General features: G+C 32.9%; 1 protein-coding gene across 7 annotated transcripts in view; it reads left to right on the top strand.

Moving 5' to 3' along the window:
- The window catches only part of LOC108968917 (protein apterous), a 55,516-nt gene that overhangs the window by 11,410 nt on the left and 18,974 nt on the right, over positions 1-25,132 (top strand). For 6 of the 7 annotated variants that reach the window (XM_018933272.1, XM_018933269.1, XM_018933267.1 and 3 more), the window contains exons 3-5: positions 14,559-14,761; positions 14,834-15,053; positions 15,311-15,450. In XM_018933272.1, coding sequence (XP_018788817.1) covers positions 14,559-14,761; positions 14,834-15,053; positions 15,311-15,450 — 563 coding nt within the window. Of the gene's footprint in view, positions 1-14,558; positions 14,762-14,833; positions 15,054-15,310; positions 15,451-20,690; positions 20,834-25,132 lie in introns of those variants that run through there. The other variant, XM_018933273.1, reaches the window with a different exon arrangement.

Raw genomic sequence — 25,132 nt, 5'->3', positions numbered from 1 at the left:
TGAAAAATTGCAAAAATGTGTCATGTACATTTTAATATGTACCACTTTCTGGCATATGAATAGGTTGTTTGTAACACCTAAAACTAATAAAAACATATTCAGTTTCATTTTATATAGGTACACTAGCCGGAGGATGGGCTCCTCTGCATAATAAACGTTTACTGCCTTAAATCCTTGGAATCATTGCTTAAATTACTATTCTTTTGCACTTAACAAGTTAAGCAAAAGTGGACGCTCAAAGCCGAGTCGAACGCAAAGCTGATTTCGATCAACGGTGAACGATTTTAGGTACCGCAGAGTGGATACGAAATTCCGCGCGTGCTTGCTCTTATACTGTTTTGTTCTATTTCTTGATCGTAAGAGATTTTTTTAACAATAAAAAACTTAGTTTGAATCTCATATTTTTTAAAACAAGCAATATAATTAATCAATGGATGTTTTTTACGTAAAAAAGTAGTGCGTAATGAAAATACGAGTATTTAATACTTCCAGATAGATTAGAAAATTCTCTTCAAAATATTAATAGCGGGCATTCTAAATATTGTTCTATAACATTCAACGTAGTTCCTTATAAACAAAATATGATAGCAACATACAAATGAACTCTAAAATACGTGAGTCGGGTCCGAAAAAATAATCAAAATTGGTTTCTCGTATTGATCAGTTCCGCATTCGTCAGCTTTACGCTCGGCTCGGCTTTGAGCGTCCACTCTGCGGGCACCATAAGAGACTGGCGACAAATATTTTTGCTGGGATAAAGATATACATACATTGAACTTATACTCTCCTCTGAAATACAACTTATTGTATCTAAAACCCGAAAAATTTTAATAAATACACGTTTTTACAAAAAAATCATTAATTTATAAATAGGTAAACACTTTGCGATTTTGGTAATAATGAATGCAAATCGAAAGGAATTGACTTGTGTGAATTGCAAAATGAATGTCAAAACTACCGTCAAATAGCACAAACCGTCGGAATTTAGACAATTGTAAAAAACTTTGCCAAACACGGGAAAAACCAGGACGAAGACAGGATGTGCATATCTTTCTAGAATAAAACAAATAGAAGCAAATAGTGCTGTGTCTGCTGCAGTATATCATGGAAGTGTTTCTCACGAAATAACTATGTATATAGTTTTTATACACCTAGTTCTATTAAAAACCAACATGCTTATTTGTTTTTTCAATATATACCTAGCAGTAAATATGTCTTTTCAAACAATTTTTTTAAACATATAAAAAACCAATACAAAAACTTAAAATACGCTTAAATCATAAAAATTGTTAACAAAAACAATTAATTAAAAGCATATGTATACGAATAACGTGATGATCATGGTGGTGGTAACCAGAAAACCACATTTTTTGGTTTTTACGCTTTCGGTGTTTGTATTTTTTTACATTTTGACATTTTTCTGCAAACTAATATATATTTCGAATTAATAATATTTCTTTAGTATTAAAATTTTCAAATTTGTTTTATGAAAAGCAAAAAAAAACGTGTATCACAATTCGTAAACAATACATTTTGTTTTTAATAATAACTATCATATGTTCTTTCCAATGACATAAGATGTATGTATATATGTATGTGTACAACGCTTCATGATGCTCAGTTATGTGGTTTCGGCGTGAAAGAGTAACAAATTTACTTACATACATTCACATTTATAATATTACTATGGATTATTCTTATTTCGTTGTCAGTTTTTTTGGTCAGTTAGGAATTTGAACATTTCAAAAAATAATTTAATTCCAAATGTACTTAAAGTATCTTAATAGCAGCAACTACCATTTCGAATAGGGCAACCACCCAAAACACACGTCGTATCTTGTACGCAAGTGGTTGTTATGCAATTGCAAACAACTCCATACACCCCCGCAAGCACTAACTTTAACTCTAATTTCACCAAAAAAAGTGCATAACAGCTGCCCTGTCGACTGAATGGGTCAAAATATGCGAAAATGATACCAGAAATTTAGTGAGAAGTATGCTTCGACGTGACGTCTGGAGGCAATTATTAAATCAAAAAAGGCCAACAAAATAATAAATATATTTAAAACAATTGCAGTTACTTTTGATGTATGTAAACTTCTTTTATTGAATTCAGCAAGGCAACCCCTCCATGAAAATGTTCAAATTGTAAGTTTTTATAGTGTCCCAAAACAAGTGCCAACACTTTTAAGACAACCTAGTTAAATCACTTTAAACGTCTTTGGTCACTAAAACATAAGGAAACATAGTGCGACGACCAGATGTCACCATAGATAATGTGGAACAATTTTAGTTGAACAGAACGAAAAGCTAATAACACAAAGACCACATTCATTACTAAAATAAATACATATAGTATATACATAAGCGTTTTTTATGAACTTTCCTTTTTTTCTTTTCGAATTACTTAAGTAAAATTTATTTATTTMCTAAATCTAATTATTAAATATTAATATAATTATTAAAACAATTTGTAAACCTGCACTTTGATAATCATTACCCTATAAATATTGTGACAAAGAAATAATTAAATTCCCCGGGTAAATAATATTTCAAAAGAAGGGTTCTGCTAAGTTGGTAGGACTGTCCTTAATTACTATGCCGGTTTACCTCAGTAGTGTGTATTGAACAAATAATTTGTCTTCAATTTTGTATTTCTAACCAAATTTCGTGTGCGGAATTGTTGCAAATACATATTAGGAAAGGCTTACGGTGATTCAGATTTATCCAAAACACAAGCCTACGGGTACTACAAAGCCTTCAAAGACGGTCGAAAGATCATTGAAGACAGGCATCGTTCTGGACTACCTTCGACCTCTTCAACTCATGAAAATATTAAAAAGTGAAGGATATGGTGCTTAAAAATCATGATGGATGCTTTTGGATGAAGCAGAATTTTTCTCAAAAATAATACCGTAAACGGGTCTCTTTGAACATGTTTGATTTGTATGAATTCCGATTCCACATTCATAGGAAGCATTATAACTGCCGATTAGACATGGGTTTATGAGTTTGACATGCAAACAAGTCAACAATCATCGAAATGGAACCCATTTTCAGACGATCGAAGAGATAAAACAAAACTCGATGAAGAAGCTGAAGGCCATCCCAACAAGAGCATATGAAAAGTACTTCGAGGACTGGAAAAATCGTAAGCATAAGTGTATTACATCGACAAAATAAATATTGATGAGTAATTAAATATTTTTATTTAAAATTACCGGATATTTTTTTGTTACAACGTATGGCGATATCCAAGCTGCCTAATACCGAACACAACTCTGATTACATGAACTATCGTTTTCAAATTGAGTGAGAACTCTCGCAACATGTTGAATATAATACTGAACTATCTACTCGTTCGTCTGGCTGTTTATACGATAACTTGAGTGAACATTAAGATATCTTGGTAAACAGCCTCCTTGGCACTATAGCCAAGTAAGAAGGGTTATGTTCGAGTGCGACCGAACATTTAATACACTCGCAATTCACAAAAGAACTTCAAGTTATGGAAAGAAATTTGTATGAAATTTGACTTCTATTATAATTATATATAATATGTATATAACTCATGCACTTACAGACATATTAGTTAGAAAAACGAAAATCATTATACATATGTAGTAAATATATGGGTGTTGGGGCTGATTTTATTTATTTCGCCAATACTACGTCCTGTTAACATATACTAATAAATTAAGTATCTACTTAAAATTAAGTACCATTACAAATGATAGGGGCTAGGCCAAGTTTTCACCCAATTTTATCTGCTTTTGACACAAAAATACACTGTTATGTGTACAACACACTCACATTTTCATTGAGATAACTCACATGTTGGAGGGCTTATGCGGTATAAATTCACCCGGAAGTTCAAAACTCGTTAGCGGAAGCTAAAAAAGTATTGATACGATTCAACCCATTCTTGACATACAATAATATCATTGTCAGGAAAGGGATTATTCGTGCATTTTTTCTGTTACATTAATATCTTCTTGATTTGTATACCGCAAGGTGAAAGAATTAAATGAAATTTGAAATTTTGTTATATGTGAAGTAGGCGTTTTGCCCTATTTTTACATCGCTCATTGCCCACTTTTTACACCGGATTAGTATTGTGAGTGTCAGTGTTCCGCTTACGCCCATCTACGAACTCCACCTTCCTATTTTGTCAAGAAACATATGCTCCAAGTTTCATCAAGATCGAAAAACTATAAAGACCTATAACAAAAGTGTAAGTTAAAATAATACTATAATTAAATGGTACATGGCATGAAGTAGAGAAGGGAATCAATGGTATACAAATTTTTAAAAGAAGACCGTGACCCCACCCCTTAATAACCATCTTAATCATTTGATCGTTTTACTTATCGTATAAGTATATCGACTACCTGTGAGATATATTATTGAAATATAGGTAATATATTCCTGAAAATAATCTTCTCTTGTGTTAAAAATAGATGAAACCAATACTTCTGCTGGCATTATATACTACATACATATTTAGCCAACGTAATCATTTCCGACTTTAAACAGCCGACTCCTTACCTTAAACCGTTCAAGTCAGTCAAAATGTATGATATTTTAATGAAATTAAATGGAGATGTTTCTCAAAAATTATGTGCTTTACCACTCCATATGAATGAAATTGGTTTGGCTTTGATCTAAACCTTATATACCTCATGTAATGAACTTCCACTCTTCAACTCTTTATATTAAATTTAGCCTCTTTGGTGAAGTTATATTTGTATTCCTACATATACAAGTAGTATACATATTATATACTATAGTACAGGACAATTGCCTAGGGCGGTATTTGGGAAAATATTCTTTAGTTATTTTATTTGTTATACTCTTGCAACCATTTGGTTATGTATCACACATAGTGTTATACGAGTATTATTCACCTAACGGTTGCACTTATCAGCTAAAATTAAGCGAGATGGATATAGGGTTATATATATATACCTATAAATGATCAGGATGAGAAAAGTTGAAATCCGGTTGACGGTCGATGAAACTTGTTACACAAAATCCTTAGTACAAACAAAATTAGAGTTCGTAGATGGGCGTAATCGGATCACCTGCGCAATAAATCAATAACTAACTACGCTAGAGGCACTAAATTTTACCAGCGAGATGATACAAGAGAGCCTTATGTGAGGTGGTGTGAAAATTGGACGATGGGCGTAGCAGCGCCCACCTTTTTGTGAAATCCCATACTTCTGACTGAGTAGGCAATTGAGACGTAAATTCCTCTCTCGACAAACAAAAACCAAACTCTATAAGTCACTCATAATTCCCGTCCTGCTATATAGTGCCAAAGGCTTGGACGATGACAACAACTGATGAGTTGACATTGCGAGTTTTCGAAAGAAAAGTTCTGCGAAAGGTTTACGGTGCTTTGCGCGTTGGCCACGGCGAATGCCGCATTCGATGGAACGATGAGCTGTATGAGATATATGACGACATTGACATGGTTCAGCGAATTAAAAGACAGCGGCTACGCTGGCTAGGTCATGTCCGTATGGACGAAAACACTCCAGCTCTGAAACTATTCGACGCTGTACCCGCCGGGGGAAGCAGAGGAATAGGAAGACCTCCACTCTGTTGGAAGGACCAGGTGGAGAAGGACTGGCTACGCTTAGAATATCCAATTGGCGCCACGTAGCGAAAAGAAGAAACGACTGGCGCGCTGTTGATAACTCGGCTATAATTGCGTAAGCGGTGTCTAGGCCAATTAAGAAGAAGATATAATATATAGTAGTTATAGTTTCATACTTTCGCATTCTATTACAAATTATAAACAACAACGGGAGTATTATTAATTTTTAATAGCAAATAGTGTTGTTGTTGTATGATGTAAGTTGATTTGCAAACAAAATATCAGATATTTATGTATTTAAGTAAGTATGTACTATATGTAATTTCGATCAAAAACGGCACCAGTTGTCTTGAAAAACAAAAATTACAGTTCAACTAAGAGGTGGAAGATGAGCAAATTCGAGATGCTTAAAAACTAATATATATTTTGAAATTATTGATAATGTATTGTCGTAAATCAATGCAAGATTGATCAAAGTTTTTCTTTTGATCAAAGTTCTTCATACACAATCATTTTGAAAATTGTAAACAATTCGATTTCGATGCAAAAGATTTATGTAAAGAAGGGAAAGCAATTTGGACATTTTAAATAATATCTGTTGAATCGTATTAATAGATATTGTTCTAAGTTTGTTTAATTCGGGTGTTGCTAACACAATTAACTTTTTTATTGTACTACTTGTTATAACAATTTTTTAATAATCGCCCCTATTACGGTTTTTAACACAACCCCAATTTGGTTAAATTTTGCCATTCGGTATTATCAATATTAACTTGACCCGAAAATTTTCGGTTCAAGTATTGTCAAACTTTTTCAACTCTGTATCAGAGCGGTTGACTAGAGTACCAACTTCAACTGCTACCAAGCGCATTAAGAGCCGTTCGGCGAAAATACAGTCTGGTTCACTTGATTAGAGGCAACAATTTTTGTGAAAGAAAATGTTGATTAAACTTTCTATATTTGATATATGACAAATAGTTTTCTGCTAACTCAAGCTAAGACTGTACTGGTTTAAAAATACAAACACATCGAAATATTAATTTAGCTAACGGTATTTCGTAGCGGTAAAAGTTCGGTAGCTGCAATATTCTGCTTGATTTATTGGTTGCCTCTAATCAAGTGAACCAGACTGTACATTAAAGGCCATCACTAGGCAGTAAAATTACAAAGGTGTAATTTGGTGTGGGACGTGTGTCCCCGTAGGCTAAAATTTTTCTAAAAGAGAGAGTGGTGCCTCTAAATGGTTAAATGTAAATATTGTAACATATTTCTCAATGAGTCATCTTCCATATCACACTCTTCAGTTCGATCACTAAATTGTTAGTCCTAATTTAAATGCTATATGGCTTATCTTTATTTCTAATCCCAAGAACTAAACGCTTTACTACATATTATCCGAATTTAGAACTTCTTATTTAGATATCAATACTCTTTACACGGTAGCACTGTAACTGGAACTATACCTGCTAAACAGTTCGACAGAATATAATATTATTGTGAGAAGATCGTCACACCAACATTCTAGTAACTACGAATACCTGACAGCGGTGCGATTTTTCTAGCAATTTATCTTCGATTCGATTTTGTTTACCATCCGTGTTCTTCTCAATACCTTCCAAACCGCTGAAGCTTACTCCACCAAACTTGTCGTTTTAGCACTTTCAAAAACACCCACTCCCCATATAAAAATTTTTTTGAAAACTTCTAAAAGTGCGACAATATAATAACTAAAGTCGGCAGAAACATTAAATTTTACAACCAGGATGGTATAGGAGGTTGGAAAAATTAGACGATGTGCATGGCACCGCCCATCGTTAGAAGAAAATACCAATTTCCGCACCCATTCGACAAAATTCAACCAAATTTGATACATAACGTTATTTTGACATTTCTATGCAACCAGGAGACCCCAGTGCATATGATAGACTTTATGCAAAAAATACCTATGTAAAATGCAGAAATTCGGGGAAAATGATTACTTTAAATAAATGTTCCCTTGTATTACAAATGTGTTGAATTGTGCTAATATTTCTCTTTCTATTTTCTCTTTCTACATATCTACCATAAAGATTTCCGATCTTCCAGTAGAATTTATATTACATATTTGTATATCAGACAAAACATATGTGAGTTATTATATTTAATGAGAATGAGGCAGTGTGTTTTACACACAACAGTGTATCTTTGTACAATATTGAACAAAGTCGGGAGAACACCTGCCCTAGCCCCCACTTAAATGAGGAGATTTTTGAAATGCTCCAGATACTTATATTAGTGGTGGTATGCGCGGTACTTTAATGAAACTTAATAATAAGATGTGGTATTGTCAAAATTAGATAAAATCAGGTCAATACTACCTTTACTTCCCATATAGCTAACAAGAGATTTTCAACTTTTCGTTGCCTTTTTGGCGGATAAATCAGTAAACATTTAAAATATCTTAGCAAAATTAATTGATCGAATAATAATGGATATACTTGTAGTATAGTTTAATAGAGAAAATATAGTAAATGAATCTACGAATCACCCCTATTTCTATATACTACATACATATGTGCCACATGATGATTTTCGTTATGCTAGCCATAAACCGAATAGGTAGTAGGTGAGTTAAATAATTATTTATAAATTAGTTAAAAATATGTTCACGAGTACAGTATACCTGAGCAATGTAAAAAGTTAGATGTAGATTTAGAGTGATTTTTAACTTTTCGCCTGAGAATGAACTCCAAGAAGTTGTGCTTTAACATGATTAGACTTGATCTTTTGTGGTTATTTGAAGTCATTCTCATTTAGCAATAAACCAGATTCTCTTCAAACTTTAGAAGTCAACATTGTACTTGCAATTCATGACTTTCGAATTGATTTAGTGGAAAAAGTACTCGATAACTGGGTTCAGGAAATTCATTCCTGCAAAAGAAGGCTTGGAGGCCATTTGAATGAAGTTATATTCAGAACTTCGATTAAACTCACACTAAATAAAACATTTGAATTATTTTATTTTTTAATCATTTCACTCTGATTGGATAAGTTAATACGATAAAATTTGACTGTAATACTTACACGATTTCGTCGATCACCTGTAGGTATTTCGCCGGCTTTGATCCTTGGAAGTTTCAAAAGTATGAACCTTACTTGTTTATTGTAATTTATATACAGTCTACACTAATAATATAATAAATAGTGAAACGTTTGTTTTCGCTTATTAAAAACGGAGTGGAGAAGACCACATTGCGGAATCCGCTTAGAAATCCGAAAATTATATTAAAGGAAACGTATATATCGACCAGATCAATGTCAAAATATATTATGGATAATCTCCAGGTGAAAGCTTTTGACGGTTGTTAAAGCAGTTTTTAATTAGCAAAACGACAAAATATACGCAAATACTTCCAAAGACGCAAAATATTATATTCCAAGGAGTGAATGTGGTCACCATCTACTAAATTCTTCGTCGCTCATTTCACATATTCATAATTAATTATTAAAAACTGTATTAAAGTTTTATTTTTATAACGGACTGAACTTATGGAAGGACTAAGGGAGTTTAATAAAGTAAGTTCTGTTACAGATATCGACCTTAAAATAATAATATTTTATTATAAATTATGTACAGTAATGAAATTAAAGAAGTCCCTTACTTTTCTTAAAAGTAAATAAGCTATGAAAATTTCGACAATTCATTGGCAGAATTCATTGCAGTTAAGTATCAAATGCAAACGATCTGCGGAATATTTCAGGTGTGCTGATTAAGAATATGAATTCAAACATTTTCCATCACGTACTGCTATTTTGGTCATATAAAATGGTGGTGGTTTGACCCCTACACTCCTGGAATACAATACAAAAATTCCGAAGTGTTAAGAAATTTTTACTACCATTTCGGTTTTAGCAACCCAAAATTAGTAGAAATAGCCTCTAACATTACAGTCGCGGAATGACTGTAAACTAGTGTAATTACGCTATTAACCTAAGAGGACATTTTTAACTAAACTTCGCAATTCACTTTTAAAAATTTCTTATTATTTGCGTGGTATAATAAAATGGAAGATGTATAAACAGCTCACAATTTGTCTTAACCACTCCAAAATTATTTTTAAAATACCAAATTCGATTGTGCCAAGCATAAAACTTAAATGCTGATACATATGTACCTAGTACACAAGTATATACTTGTAACATTCCCATAAAAAAAGTTAAAAACCACTTTCTTTACTAAACTTAGAATGAATACTGTACTCGGATATTTTCAAATTAATTACTCAAAAATACGTAGATACGAGCATGAAATAAGCAGAAATGTCAGAACGACTGCGATGATGTGACACTTCCAAATTTAGAATTCTCCTGTGTCGGTAATCTTATTTTTCCAGTTATAATTGTACTATCCTTATAATAAGGTATGCGCGTTTTCTAATTCGCAACAATTTATTTTGGATTCTTTGTAAATATATATGTATGTTGTATACAGTCATGGACATAGAAATAGTACACTTTGAGAATGTAATAAAACGACGTTAATAATTATTATAAGCAGGAAACAAATTGAACAAAGTGAGAAATAAGTAATTTACGTATAAAAAAATAAAAAATATTTTTTCAATTGCGTATTTTGATCTGAACGTAGAAATAGCACTGTAGGCCACTTCTGCGAAAATTGAGATAATTTATTAGAAATATTTTAAGTTTAAGCACTCATAACGTTTCTACTTTGTCTACGATTTTTCAAAACCGATTGGCATCTCCAGGGCAAACTCTCCAGTCCAAAGTTTTTCAGCACTTTTGAATTTACTCTTAGCAATCAGGGCCTTAACATCGCGCCATAAATTTTTAATGGGGATTACATCGAGACTTTGAGCTAGTCAGTACTTTCTGCAGTGAGCAAATTCTTCACATTTTTAGCTGTCTGATTTGAATCATTATTATTATTCAGAGCCATCAATTCGAACGCGAGTACTATGGAACCGTATTTATAAAAATGTTAAGGTATGAAAATTGATTCATTTGGTCTAAAGCCGTACCAGGAAAACGCTACCCTTAACGGTTTTTGTGGTGCGTCTGGAGTTACGGGGCTATATGTCAAGGGCGAGGGACAAATGGTTTGCCATTTATCAAAGTTCAGCCATATCCTTATGTATCTTTTGGACACTGAGCATCATTGAGACGCCTTCGTACTACTGCTATTGGATACGCAAAACACAAATTCCTCATTTATTTCAGCCATAATTTATCATTAAATTTTCAAAGGATCGGCCTTGAAGTATCTGATAATGATTTTATCAGCGTGTTCCGTAGTTTTACGTGCAGCAACATTGCGGAGTTTTTTTTTTTAATATTTTCATTTTATTTAAGTTAAACAATATTTTTTCCTCCAATGCCAATAAATAATGAATATTTGCACAAATAACTAAATGTGTACTATGTATATATTATAATATATTTCTATGTCGAGTTTCAGCCATTCTCTTATTTCGTTAGAATACGACTGTAAGGAGTAACAACAAAAAAGTAAGAATGATAATGGTATCAACTTGCCGTTATAAGTTGTGGAAGTCAGGACATTATTGCAATGCACTTATTTGATAAAACTGATAATTGATTTCGATAATTTATTTTAAAAGTGTGCTATTTTTCTGCCTACGACTGTATATATACCATTATGTATATTTGCAAATTTACAAAGCAAGGGGAACAGCAAAACCGCTGGTCCAAATGTGTTTGTTTTCCATTTGTTTTATTTTTTACTGCCATTTTGGATATATATATATAGTCTAAAACGCTTTGAAATGTGAGTACATATCATAGAAACTAATATAGCTATATAACGGAATAATATCTGTATTTCTGTCAGATAAATAACGAATTCTTCCCTTAGCCCTACATACATCGCCCGTCACCAGGTTTATCACACTTTCATCATCCTAATACAATGTTTCTTACATTTGGTTTTGTTATTACCTTGCGGTTACTGTATTGTTTTAAAATTTTCTCAACTTTGTAATATAAACAATAATGTTTCAAGAAATATGCCATCATAATGTCCCGTTAGGTATGTTCTGATATTTTTTAGCCGAAAAGTGTGCTTTATTTTAGCGCCATCAGGTTAGCACATCCAATTTGATATGCATTTATCTCCGCAGTTTGTCACGTGATATTACCAAATTTTGTTTGCTTAAGTGCTATATTTTCTTTAATATGGCTACAGGAAAATCGGTTGAAAAAACAATAATCGTAGCTTATGAAGAGTTAAAGTTCTCAATAATTATAATTGACATATTAAGAAAATTGATAAGTAACAAAAGAGAAATTTTGAGAAAAACATCCAACTCCCAAGAATCGAACGCTAGATCTAGGGCATATGCTGGTGTTAGGAGTTTGTCTATTCTTCAAAAGGTGTCAAATAATGTTCTATAAGTGAAACTAATAAAACTAAAGAAAAAGCACCACCTAAGGTTCCCCGGAAGGAAACACTATTTAACTTTGTATCGGTTCTTTCAGACCAAAAATATATTAGTTGGGAAGGACCTGGATACAATTTCCGGAAGAAGAATAGTGCGGCGATGTGGGGAGCCATCTTTTAATATGGTACACGAACTGCAATTTTTGAATAATAATATAAATGTAAATACGAAAACATGAATAAAAGACATTTTCTGCTGCTTTTTTTCCATTTTAAAAATATGTTTCGAACTTTGTGCGATATAACTATTGTTACTGTCATTGTACATGTGAAGGGCGACACATCGATATAGTGCAGTAATTACTAATAGCAATAGAAAAGCTGTTGAATGGGGAATAAGTTGATTATGTTAAAAATTTATTTAGTAGAATTTATAAAGGGTATAGGAAATTTGTAAGAATCGCTATCCAATCGTGACTTTGAGACCACTCTCAACAAGGCGGGATAGACATATACAAATGCTTAAATTAGTTAATACATAAATTTAAATACCTTGTATGTTCTTCACTAAAAATATTAAAGAATATAAAAACGTTTGTATAGACAAATGGTGACTATCTTCTGAACTATTAAAACTTTAAAGTTGTATCCAAATGTGAGAAAATTTAAATTCCGAAAACCTTAAGAAGAGACTTCACCTCATTTTAGACATTAACTTTGCGCTGTCATGACATCATTTCCATATAGATGCAAAGATGCTCATTGCGATTGAAGTCTGGACTCTGGAGACGAAATGATAGCTCTTTTAGTGCACAACAACAAAAGCAGAGTACTTTAAATCGCTATCCTATTAAAGCAGTAGCCTCAATTTAAATTGAGTTTAACTATTTATATTGGAAACAAAGTTACGAATCTAAAAGTTATGAATCTAGCGCCCTCTAGTGGCGCTATCTATATGTCGACTGATGCGTTAGAATCTGCTATTTTTATTGATTGTCCAGTGAGAATTTAGTGACATTTCGTAGATTGGATGTGTTATCGGTGTGAAAATGAGCTTCGATAAGGAGCCAACATTTTATATTTGTTTTAAAATTGGAAAAGTTTTACCGAAACGTTTCAATATGTATATAAAACAAATTTATGGCGATGATTTCCTATACCGTAGAGAGTGCATGAGTGGTTTCAACGTTTTAAAAGTGGTCGTGAGGACATAAATGACGATCAACATGTGGGCCAATCAAAAACCGTGATCACCGGAAATTCCATCGAAACATTACGTAAATTCATAAAAATTTAGCCAACATCATCATTGAAATTCATGGAAATGGAATTGAATATCTCCAAAAATCGACTTATTGCATTTTGACTGAACATTTGCATTTGCCCATGAAAGAAAAGCGTTATGCGGACGTAAAGGCCATTCAAAGGGCTTGCACCGGCATACTGACGGCCTTTCCGGCCAACGAGCTAAAACACTCGTTCGATATGCTTTTGGACCGTGCAAAAAGCTGTATTGAAGCAGAAGAACATTATTTTGTATAAAATAAATTGATTTTGCCGAAAACCCATTTGTTCTGTGTTTTTTTAAGTCCTGTTTAATTTGAAAAACACCTTTTATAATACTACCAGATAATGTTTTGGACTTCTGTTCAGGACAAAAATTTATTACTTGAGGGTATATTCCTAAAAGTAAAAATCAGGCTACATTAGCGGCCACAAATTTAGATGTTTACAAAATTCATTTCCAGATACTGCAGTTGTTGCCAGTCTATTATCTGCGGTTGAAAATTGGTTCAGCTATTATTATTATACATTTGGTTATCAAAATATTATTATAGCAACCATTTTGATTAGAAAATTGAATGGAGAAATTATACCCTCTTGCCACGTTCATTTTCAATGTACGATACGAATAGTGCTGAACAAAAATGATTCTGAGTATGTTTATAATTAAAAACTATAAATATTATTATTACCAATTAACAACTTTTAAAATTACATATCATTCATTTTCGAACTTGGGAGTAATGTTGAAGTTTTCGCATCGGGGATTCCACCACCGGAAATAACTTGAAGATCTCTAACGCCTTTATAGTAGACTTCCAACCAAACCATTACAGTACACCATTGGAATAACATGTTTGCGTCTATTTTATTGTTGAGACTGAGTTTTGCCTGAAAACATTTCCCTTTACTCCTGTTTATTGCGAGATTACGAAATGTTAACCCAGAAAGCGCTTACTTGTTTTATTTAATTATTTCTCAAAAGTTGATAGCATTATTAATACTCTAAGAAAAGGATAGGGATTTTTTTGTTTAGCATGACTGGGAGATTCAAAGACTTATCAGCTCTTATAGGGAATGTATGCACAGAAAAGCAGTACTTATTCATAAATATATTGCAGGTTTGATGATGAACGCTGGGGTCTCATTAAAAATGTTGATTATTCCAGACATAATGTTTTATCAATTATTACAAAATTATTAAATATTCTTTTAACATAATTAATGTATGTTATTAATAGTTAGAGTATATTTATTTTAAAATTGCAGCAGCAGAGCGCAAGATTTCTTGGGCCAGGTGCGAGAGAAAAAAGTCCAACCCCACCTGTAGCACATCAAGGGAGCACTCATTGCGGCAGTGCTGCAGGTGTAAATAACAATCGTCTACTTTACAGATCTTGCTCTTCCTGTCCCGAACTTTGTGACCACAATACCAAGCCTTATAGCTCGACATTTAATGAGCCATTTAAAAGGTTTGTAATTACTCGCGGGAAAATAGTTCTTAGTGGGCCAATATACATACAAATATTGTTTTTTTCTGATAGCTATGAAATCGCAGACCGCACACTATTCAGCGAAACTGCACTAAAATACGCAGTAAGTCGAGCGCGGCCTGACTGTCTGGAAGTGAATGAGGAAACTACCTCGAGAATATCCTTTAAAACGGAGCCATATGGTCCACCAAGTAGTCCAGACTCCACGAATGAAACACCAAATCTGCCTCGAAGCCTAGAAGATTGCGCTGGTTGCGGTCGATTCATACAGGTAATACAACTGCACACGCATTGCCTAATGCATATATGTATATGTTATTATACACCTTGAGCTTGATTAAAACAACAAAAACTGTGAAAGCCTGTAAATTATAATATTCAACACAATAATACCTCGGTTATAATAGAAGAACTTTTTTATGTAATGCAAACGCATATGGAAGAAAATATCCTAGAGTATAAAAATTTACATTGAAAAACAGTTATTATATACATAAGCCTGTCTTTTAATATTTAATTTTCTTACAGGATCGTTTCTACCTCTCTGCAGTTGATAAACGATGGCATATTAATTGCTTACAATGCCACGCTTGTCGACAACCGTTAGACCGAGAATCATCGTGCTATTCGCGAGATGGAAACATTTACTGCAAGAATGATTATTATAGGTGAGTACATTAGCGAATATTCTAATTATCGATGTCTTCCAATTTTTGTACTTCATAAGAAAAGCGACTACGAAGAATTAACTTACTGAAATCTTTCAAACATTACGAATCGGAATGAAATAGTTTAATTAGAATGAGTAAGATTTTTAAAAGTCATAATCGATTCTAATAATGTACTTACAATCTAAAATAATTAATAAATAATAGCAACCGCATAAACGGATCTCTGCCACGCCTACAAACCACCTTAAATCAAATACTTATAAAGTGCAATACAAGCTCCAAATTGCGATAAAAGTGGTATTTTGCTGTATAGTTTTGCCAAATTTGGAAGAATATGAAATGTTCGTTTACACTCGAATACAGCCCTTCATTACTTGCTTTCTTTCATCTATGTATCTAATATTTTGCAGTAGCATCTGTTTAGTGGCGTCTTGTCTTGGTTCTTAGAAGTTTTGATATAGAAATTGTTACGCTCTTTATACCAAAAGGAAATAGAGAATTAACACCTATAAGGGCTTCTGACTTGTAAAAAATCTGATATTTTGAGAATTTTTTATTGATTTCATACTCTTGCAACCTTGTCCACTTAATTTCACTAAATATAACGCATATTATTTATGGAAATGGTTCTGTATAATATATGTAGCGTCAAACGATGTCATCTGGAAACAGCTATTATATTTCTGAATGTTCCTCAAGAAGGGCTTAGAATCATGTCCAATCCCAAAAATTAAAGGGCGTAAAAGATCTGGCGGAGGGACTAATTGTGATAATTGTTACCGATTTGTGGATACAGTTACCGGATCAATGTGTAATGCTGTTCACAGAGTACACTGTGTCTGCGGCATCACTCAATTTCATTAAGTTGTGCTCACTTTTGATGTCTTTGATGTGTACGAACTTGCTGCATTCTGAGTCTCTCTACTTCATATTCACTCACTAAAGAACTCTCCTTGGCATCGGTATCGGAAATTGTAATTAATCAAAGTGAGAAAAGTTCTCGCGCACTTAGCAGTAAAGTATCACTATCACAAAAGATCACAACAAAAGAGAGCACAAAACTTGAAATGTTGCTTTCACAAATCATCTGATCATTGCCAAATTATAAATATTATTGTTGCCTATAAGAATTTTATTTGTGACAAAACTTGAGATTTATGAATCTCTTAATTGAAAAAAAATCTTTAAATTTGATTTTTGAACGACGGAGGACATATCAAAGGAAAAACAAAAGCATCCGAGCATTTTCATATTTATTCATTATTTAATAATTCTCTGGGCACGATTCCGATTACCTTGGCGGAGGGGTAAAAAAAAACGAATTTTCGTATAAATGGGTTATGTGAGGATAGAGGAGCTTCTCCAGAGAAAGAATATTCAAAAATAATATAAAAATAACTTATATTTTTTAAAATATTCACGATTAAAAGTTAAATAATATACACTAGTAACACATGGTGTTTCACGTTTTTCACTCTGTATATTTAAATATACACTCTAAACATTGAAATTAGTTCACATTTCACTTTTATTTTACTATATTTTACCTAAATTTATTAATTTAAAAATCACTTAGCACACTCATTCTTGAAAAGGTTAGATTGATTACATTTATGAGGAAAACGATTGTTGCCACATTTTAAAATGCAAATATGTAGGATTTTTAACGATTTTTCTTTGTTTGTTTTCTCACGTGATTCTTTTTTCTATATTACCTATAATAAAAAATACTTTCTACATATGTGTGCACAAATAGCTAAAACTCCATGATAAAGTTATAAAATGTATATCATATCGGGGTGACTGAAATACTCCTTTGTGCGTTGGTGGCCTTCGGCCGCTGTCTAAAAAAAATAATCCTGGTCGGGCGAATACCCGAGGTGACTGAAGTACTTTTGCATAGTAACTCTGGTTGGGCGAATATCCGGGGGGCACTGAAGTACTTTCGCATAGTACTCCTCTCTGCGTTAAAAATAAAAGAATATATTGAATTTTCGTTATAAAATGGTTAAATTTTGGTTATCATATCTGTCAGCGATTTCCATTTATTTTTGATAATACGTTGTTTTTTATTTTAGGTGACAATATATATAGTATTCCTACTTAATATTACTTATACATATATATAATATTATTATATAATATTACGAATACGTGTATTTAATATTACTTATTTGCTTAATAAATTTAAAAAAGGAAAATATCCGTATGCATGGATAGAGTAATTTTTGGGACAAAAGGAATTTCAGCGAATTTCATTATTATCACATTGCAGTGCTCCATTTCGTCGTAAGTTTTAGCACACAAATGATGTTCACTACGAGTGTAAAATGTAATTTTTAAAATAAAGATTTCTTAGGTGAAAAACCTGCTAAAATGGTAAAATGTGGATTTGTTTAAAAGTTTATAGTTTAATTTAATTAATTTTAAGTGAAAAATGTGAGTAAACTGTGTTTCTCAGGAGGACTTCCTCTTTCCAACAGTGCCTTCAAATCGGAATTGTGCCCTTCTCTGGACTTCCACAACTAATTCAAGACCGAAATTAGCCAAATCGATCCAGCCGTGCACTGTTAGCGAGACCAACAAGCTTGTATTAATTTATTTATACATAGAAACTTGTCATATTTTTTTACTTTTTAAACCTTTCTGAACTACGATAAGCATTTCAAATCTAAAATCAGCTATTACGATATAGATAACTCACACACTGACCTACGTATTCGAGGTAAGTTTGCTAAATAATGAAAATCATTGAGAGGATTATCTTGCTCTTGCAAGATTGCACAAAATGCAAAAATCCTATATCGAAATTTGAAAGGCCAAGAGAGCACCCATTGCAGAATCTAGTGATATATGATCGGCTGATTCGGTCAATTTATTGAGAATGACTATTATGCATGACTATTTTGAATTAGCGCACTTTCTGCATTCATTCTTAACAAAATCTGTAACAAATCTCTATAATTTAAGTGGAAATTATAAAATCAATTTAAAACTTTCCGTCCTCAACAGTTTAACGGCGAAATATGTCTTTATGTAAAATGAGAGCCAAAACAGGGTTACATTTACATTTTTACGTGTCATTGCACGAAAATAAACATAGGTTTTGGTCTGACACCTTTTACAGTTATTGTAAATAATTTTCTTCATGTAACAACAAAAATAAAAATTCTGCAATTCATGCACCGTGCAAGAGTTTTGCAAGAGCAATAGAATACGAATTTCACATATTTTTAGCATTAAATGATAGGATAGCCAATATTACACGCTTAGTCCGCTTAGTAACTAGTCACTACTATATACAAGTATTATTAACAAAAACGATGATCTCTGAAATTTATTAAGTTGTCTAACATCTTCTTCTTCTTGATTGGCGTAGTCACCGCTTACGCGATTATAGCCGAGTTAACAACCGCGCGCCAGTCGTTTCTTCTTTTCGCTACGTGGCGCCAATTAGATATTCCAAGTGAAGACAGGTCCTTCTCCACTTGGTCCTTCCAACGGAGTGGAGGTCTTCCTCTTAATCTGCTTCCCCCGGCGGGTACTGCGTCGGATACTATCAGAGCTGCGTAGCCGCTGTCCTTTAATTCGCTAAACTATGTCAATGTCGTCGTATATCTCGTACAGCTCATCGTTCCATCGGATGCGATATTCGCCGTGGCCAACGCGCAAAGGACCATAAATCTTTCGCAGAACTTTTCTCTCGAAAACTCGCAACGTCGACTCATCCGTTGTTGACATCGTCCAAGCCTCTGCACCATATAGCAGGACGGGAATTGTGAGTGACTTATAGAGTTTGGGTTTTGTTTGTCGAGAGAGGACTTTGCTTCTCAATTGCCTACTCAGTCCGAAGTAGCACCTGTTGGCAAGAGTTAAGTTATCTAACATACCATCAGCAATATGTCAACTAGATATTTAAATGGGTTAATCATCCAATTTTCACAGAATAAGTAGGGAAGAAAAAAATATTTTCCTTATGAAAATTTAGTTATTACAGCTTTAGTGATTTAGGAGATATGTACGTAAAACCTATTAGAAGGCGAGACCACACTCACTTTCTCAAGATTTGTATACCATAGATGCCGCTCCTTAATGCAATTAGTTCTACTAAATAACAATATTGGATGGTAGTTGATAGGTTTTCGATTAATGATTTTTTACGGTGTGGAAATGGTAAAATTCCGCCCATCTGCGATACCAACTCTTCTTGGAAAGAACATGTGTACGAAGTTTCATCAAGATATCTAAATTTTTCCCAAGCTACCGCTTGATTGGACAGCCGGACTTACAGACAAAGAGTCACTTGGAATTTAACTCGTCTCATCATCTTAATAATTTATAAATATATACTATATTGCATTGTGTAAATGGAATCACAAAATATATAAATCATACTTGAACCGCTAAAGTAAATAAAAAGAATGAGTGGTACGCAGATTATCATATTCTGAAATGGAATCAACCCGACCTTATTACCAACCCTCCATATATCAACACTTTCGAGTTAGTACATTTTTTGGATGGCTATACAGTAATTTTCTTTTCGTATCGCATTTTTTAATTCCAGAAAAGATCATAGCATGCGCTTTTGAAATATTCTAGGCAAATATTCCCGCTGTATATTTCCGAACCCGTGCATTTATTTTTCTTGCTGCTTTCTTGATGAATTGCTGATAAACAGTGGAACTGCATGCCAACACAACATCTATGAAATTGTTCTCAAACACGCGAAATAAATTTCTATGCCAAAAGTATGAATACAAGCAATGCAAGCGCAGCTTTCAACAACAGCGCCCAATAGTACATGCAGTCATGATGTAGAAATGTTTCGGAGCGGTGCACCAAGCAGAGCGCGACGAAGACATTAATTTGCCCGGCAACTGATGCGTGTGCATTCTGTCAAGCGCTCTGCTCCACCTTGCAACCGTCTGAGTTTCACAAGTTCATCGACATAGCCGCATTTGTGACCAATGCTAACAGCTTGGCTTTGAAAAAACAAACAAACAGGTTCTACTTTTCCCCGAATGAGAATTATAAATTACACAACACACGCGAAATTGTTTCATAAACAAATAATAATCTTATTATTAGTTAATTCTATATATGATATCAGTTAACATATACTAATGATAACACATCGTCTTAAATATCATTTCTTATAGAGACCTGTTCCACCATGACGTTATATATTTTTATTTACTATTTTCGGAGAGAGTATAGTGATGAAGAATCATCATAACAATATAATACACACAAATTTAGATCTAGTAGGTGGCTGCCCGCTTTAAATTGGAGAATCTCTTCATTCGATTTCATCATTCCCAACGCTCAATCAAAAGCATAGGCGTATCACCCTCGCTACGGATTGATGGACTTAGCGGTAACGTAAATCAAAATGTTTATCATCCAAACGTTTCTGTTTCTTCAGTGGAGTAATAAATTTGGCAAGTCATGCTCATCACTCGTATTTCCTCCTAAATGATTCTCGTGACATTTATTACCGCTCCATAATTCAAAAATACCCAACTGTGAACAGCGATAATTCCAAACACATTTATACTTATACACACGTCCACGAATTCATACAAACTTCTATTTATATTAGTACGTACGCATACCAATTCAAAACCGAATATGGCTAAACACAACATGTGTGTATATATCTATGGATGTACGTGTATGTACATATATTGTATTTATGTACATATATATATATGCAAATATCATATTGGGGCATGTGCCATGATCTGGCCGGTTCTTCACCATTCCGCTTCGCTCCACTTAGTGCAACATGGCAAATACCCTGCAGTGTCACATCAAACCAGTGGTGAAATTTACTAGTTAACTCTCTAAATCTCTTGAATGAAATATTATTATTAAACAATTGATGCGTTGATATTACCTTTGTATTTTTCAATCGTAATGCTAATTTTGGAAAAATTTGGCATACAAATTTACTATATTTCATTTAATAAATAATTTTCTTTTTTATAATATTCTTTTTATATCTTGAACCATTTGTAACGCTTGTTGTTGTTTCAAATTTATATATCAAATGAAAAATAAGAGGATTCAGGGAAATAATAATTAAAAAATTTTAAAATTATTATTTTCAACTGTTTTTTAAGAAAGTAATAAAACTGTTGGTGCTTTTACAACAGATTTGATAGACATTTTAGTTTTAAAAGGTTTTCTTGAGTGGCAACAATGGACTGTTATTGTGAATGTATTGGTGAACCCATCAGTAGTTTCTTTTAGAAAAAGTTAAACCTGCGCTAACAGTTGTTCTGACGCATGCGCAATAGTGTTATGATTCTATCTTGGCGGAGACATTATTTTTTTCGCGTTAAAAACATAGTTCTAACCCTTTATTAAGCTAGCAACATGTTGCTATAGAGTATAATAGCGGTTGTACGTATCACCTAAAACTAAGCGAAATATATAGAATATAAGGTTATATGTACATGTATAATATGTACATATATAGATAAGGGTGTTTTTTTTTTAAGCCCTTAATATGAAAAATGAGCAAAGGCAAACTACAACCATGCCCACTTCGCATATAACACAATTTTAAATTTTGAACCCATACCCATGGTTTACTTTTGACCGAAAATATCAATCCATATGAAAAGTATATAATCGAAATTCAGAGAGAATACTCTCCTGATAATAGTAAAGTGCGTCAAACATGGATTGAATATGGTCCATACATCCCTTATACCTAATACGAAGATTTTCGAACTTCCAGATGACTTCATATCACATATGTATGTAAATATATCGGCCAATATGTGAGTTTTCTCAACAATCGATTTAATATTATTTTTTTTCGAAACCAAGTGCTTGCATGAAAACCTACTTCATTTGACGTTGTATCATTACGAAATTTTGTACAGATTATTTTCTAAGTAACGCTAAAATATTCGAAGGCATTTTTAAGGTCGCACCACTATATCATATAGCTGTCATATGAACTGAACGATCAAAATCAAGTTCGTATATTCGAGTCTCGTTTTTTGTAAAGAGTATTCCAGCTTCGGTGCCACTTAAGTTAATGCTTTTCATACCTTTTCTTGTTTCAGTTGTTTTGATGAAATAATCATAAAAGGTATTCACAACCCCTCATTGGCTGTCCAACTGCGAGCGTACTTTGTTCATAAACATTCGTATGTGTGCATGTACATGCGTATACATATATGGTAAACGGGTACGGATGACGGTGCCGAGCTATCAATATCAGTTTCACATCTTAGTCTAAATAGTAATAAAAAATTTAAAGCATGGTTAAAATTTTTGTTTAAAAATAAAAACATCATTCTTATGGGTATTCTGACTTATATGACTCTGAAAGCAAATTGTGTAGCACTGGAGGCGCTTTCCATACCAAATACGCCAAGTGTTCACGATAAATAAATTGTAAATTATAAGCGCGTTCGTAGGCCTATAGTGAAATGATAATTTAAATAATATTACTAAAAAACAGTTGCTAATTTTAGCTACGATGCTTGACCTATTCTTCCTGAATTCAATACAGTATACGATCATATAATTATTATATAATAATATTATATAATATTATAATAATATCATAATACATTGCTAATAGTCTCGTATAGTTGCAATTTTGTCGCAAAAGAAATTGTATGTAAAAATGTAAAGTTATTTTGCCATATTGCCATAAATATGTTACGAAGAACTGTTCTTCGTGTCACGATGAACCCTAAACATAGGTCAATGTATTCGGACATTTGTGAAGTAGGTGGTCAAAAGAATTTAGTTTAAATTATTTATAACATAAGGGGTCAGTAGGGTATTCTTTATTCTACAATAGAACTTTTTTCACATATCATAAAGTATATATATATATCGTGGAGTCTATAAACAATTTTTTTCGGAATGTTTTGATAACATCTGTCGGAGAAACGGTTGGGTGAATGAGATGCGTTTTTTCACTGGCGGGCACGATTCCTTATGTTTGGATCAAATTTTGTCATAACATTGTCAATAAATTATAAAAAATGTGAATCTAGTAGGAACGATAGCCACTCGTTTTGTGAACATTAAAAAAAAAGTAAGCAAATCGACCGGAATCATTTGCGCCAGTTTAAAAAAGTGCGTTTTGAGAAAAGTTTGAGGTTCGCACTCTGAGCGCTCCGAACGTGGAGCGGTATTATTCTTTTTGGGACTTTTTCGAAACCTCCCAATGGTAAAGTGGGTTCCTACATTAATTCTAAGGGTATAAGGGAACAGAAAACGCCAAAAAAATTTTGAAAAAAGATTATTCTACTGACCCCTTAAGATGCCGATTCCCGAACTCGTTCCGATAATTTGGTACCCAAGTAATTTATTTATTTGGATGAAATGGACAATATACGATTTTCACTCCTTACAATATAATATAATATATATTTTACTTCTTATACTAGTCGCTAATTAGCTAGATTATTAACCTTTATATTATATTATGGAACAGAATAAAAAGTTTGTATTAGAACTGCATGGTTCAGTGGATGAAACGTGGTGGCCAGTATATTAAATCTTTGGATTTTTAATTTTCATCATTTCATAATTTCATATTGACAAATAACTAAAAATATAGTTCATTACTTAACTAATGAGCACACCTCGTTTAAAGAAAGAAGCTCACTTTTATTGGGATATACTATATAATATAATTTTTACATTGGAGGGAGAATGCGCTCGTCTGAATAAATAGCCTGATAATTTAGATAATATTAATTATTAGTTCCTACTCTTCCAATCTTTCCGAAGTGAAATACTTTATAAAAAATTATGAAATATAAAAATTCTGGGGATTTTCAGCACATAAAATCTTTCTAATTAAAGTGAAGACATCTTCTTTCAACGATTGTTTTACTATTTTCACAAAGTTAGAAATACTTAAGTACTCTTAGATATAAGTACATACACACACCTCGAAATAAAAAAATGTAAAATAATCATTGTACACCGTTATATACGCATATATGTACAATATTAATTAAACTTATGGGTTATCTAGAGCTCTTTTACCTGAGCAAGATGTCGTAAAGGCCACCCAACCATGTCCACTTAATATTAAAATAAAAAAAATTCTGAGTTGGAATGAACATTAATATTAACCAAATGGCTTTAAATGTTTTACGACAGTCTTTATGCACACACACACACACTGTCATGAACATAACTATATACATCTTTTAATTTAATTGTCTTCTTTGTGAGAGTGAACGTTGATTCTCAGCAACCACAAGCCCTATATTGAAGAGACCATTAATTTTTGTGTGTTCATAAATTATAATATGAGTACATTTCGTAAACACGGTTTGCAAGGGCTACTGTATTTCAATTTTTTGATGTCTAAATAATCTTTCACATTACTTACGTACAAAAATTTCGAAACCATGGAAAATCGGTCACTGAAGGCAGAAAATTTCCATCTGAGGAGATACATATACGTATACATTTGTATATCAGACTTGCTTTACTAAAGTTCCGTTGTATTTAGCCTTTGACATATTGGTAGTCACGGTGCCTTAGCTGAAGTCTGCTCCATAATCACGCAAATCCACTACCTACCCTATAGATCCAATATAACATTTTTTATAGTTTCATAAAGTTTTTCTGTTTATTTACCTATTCCAATTAATGATATACGAGTTGTATATCATCATTA

Source organism: Bactrocera latifrons, unplaced genomic scaffold, assembly GCF_001853355.1.
Source record: "Bactrocera latifrons isolate USDA-ARS-PBARC rearing strain unplaced genomic scaffold, ASM185335v1 scaffold_232, whole genome shotgun sequence".
Lineage (NCBI taxonomy): Eukaryota > Metazoa > Arthropoda > Insecta > Diptera > Tephritidae > Bactrocera > Bactrocera latifrons.
The sequence above is the reverse complement of the archived record's forward strand: the minus strand, read 5'-3'. Positions and strand labels throughout refer to the sequence as shown.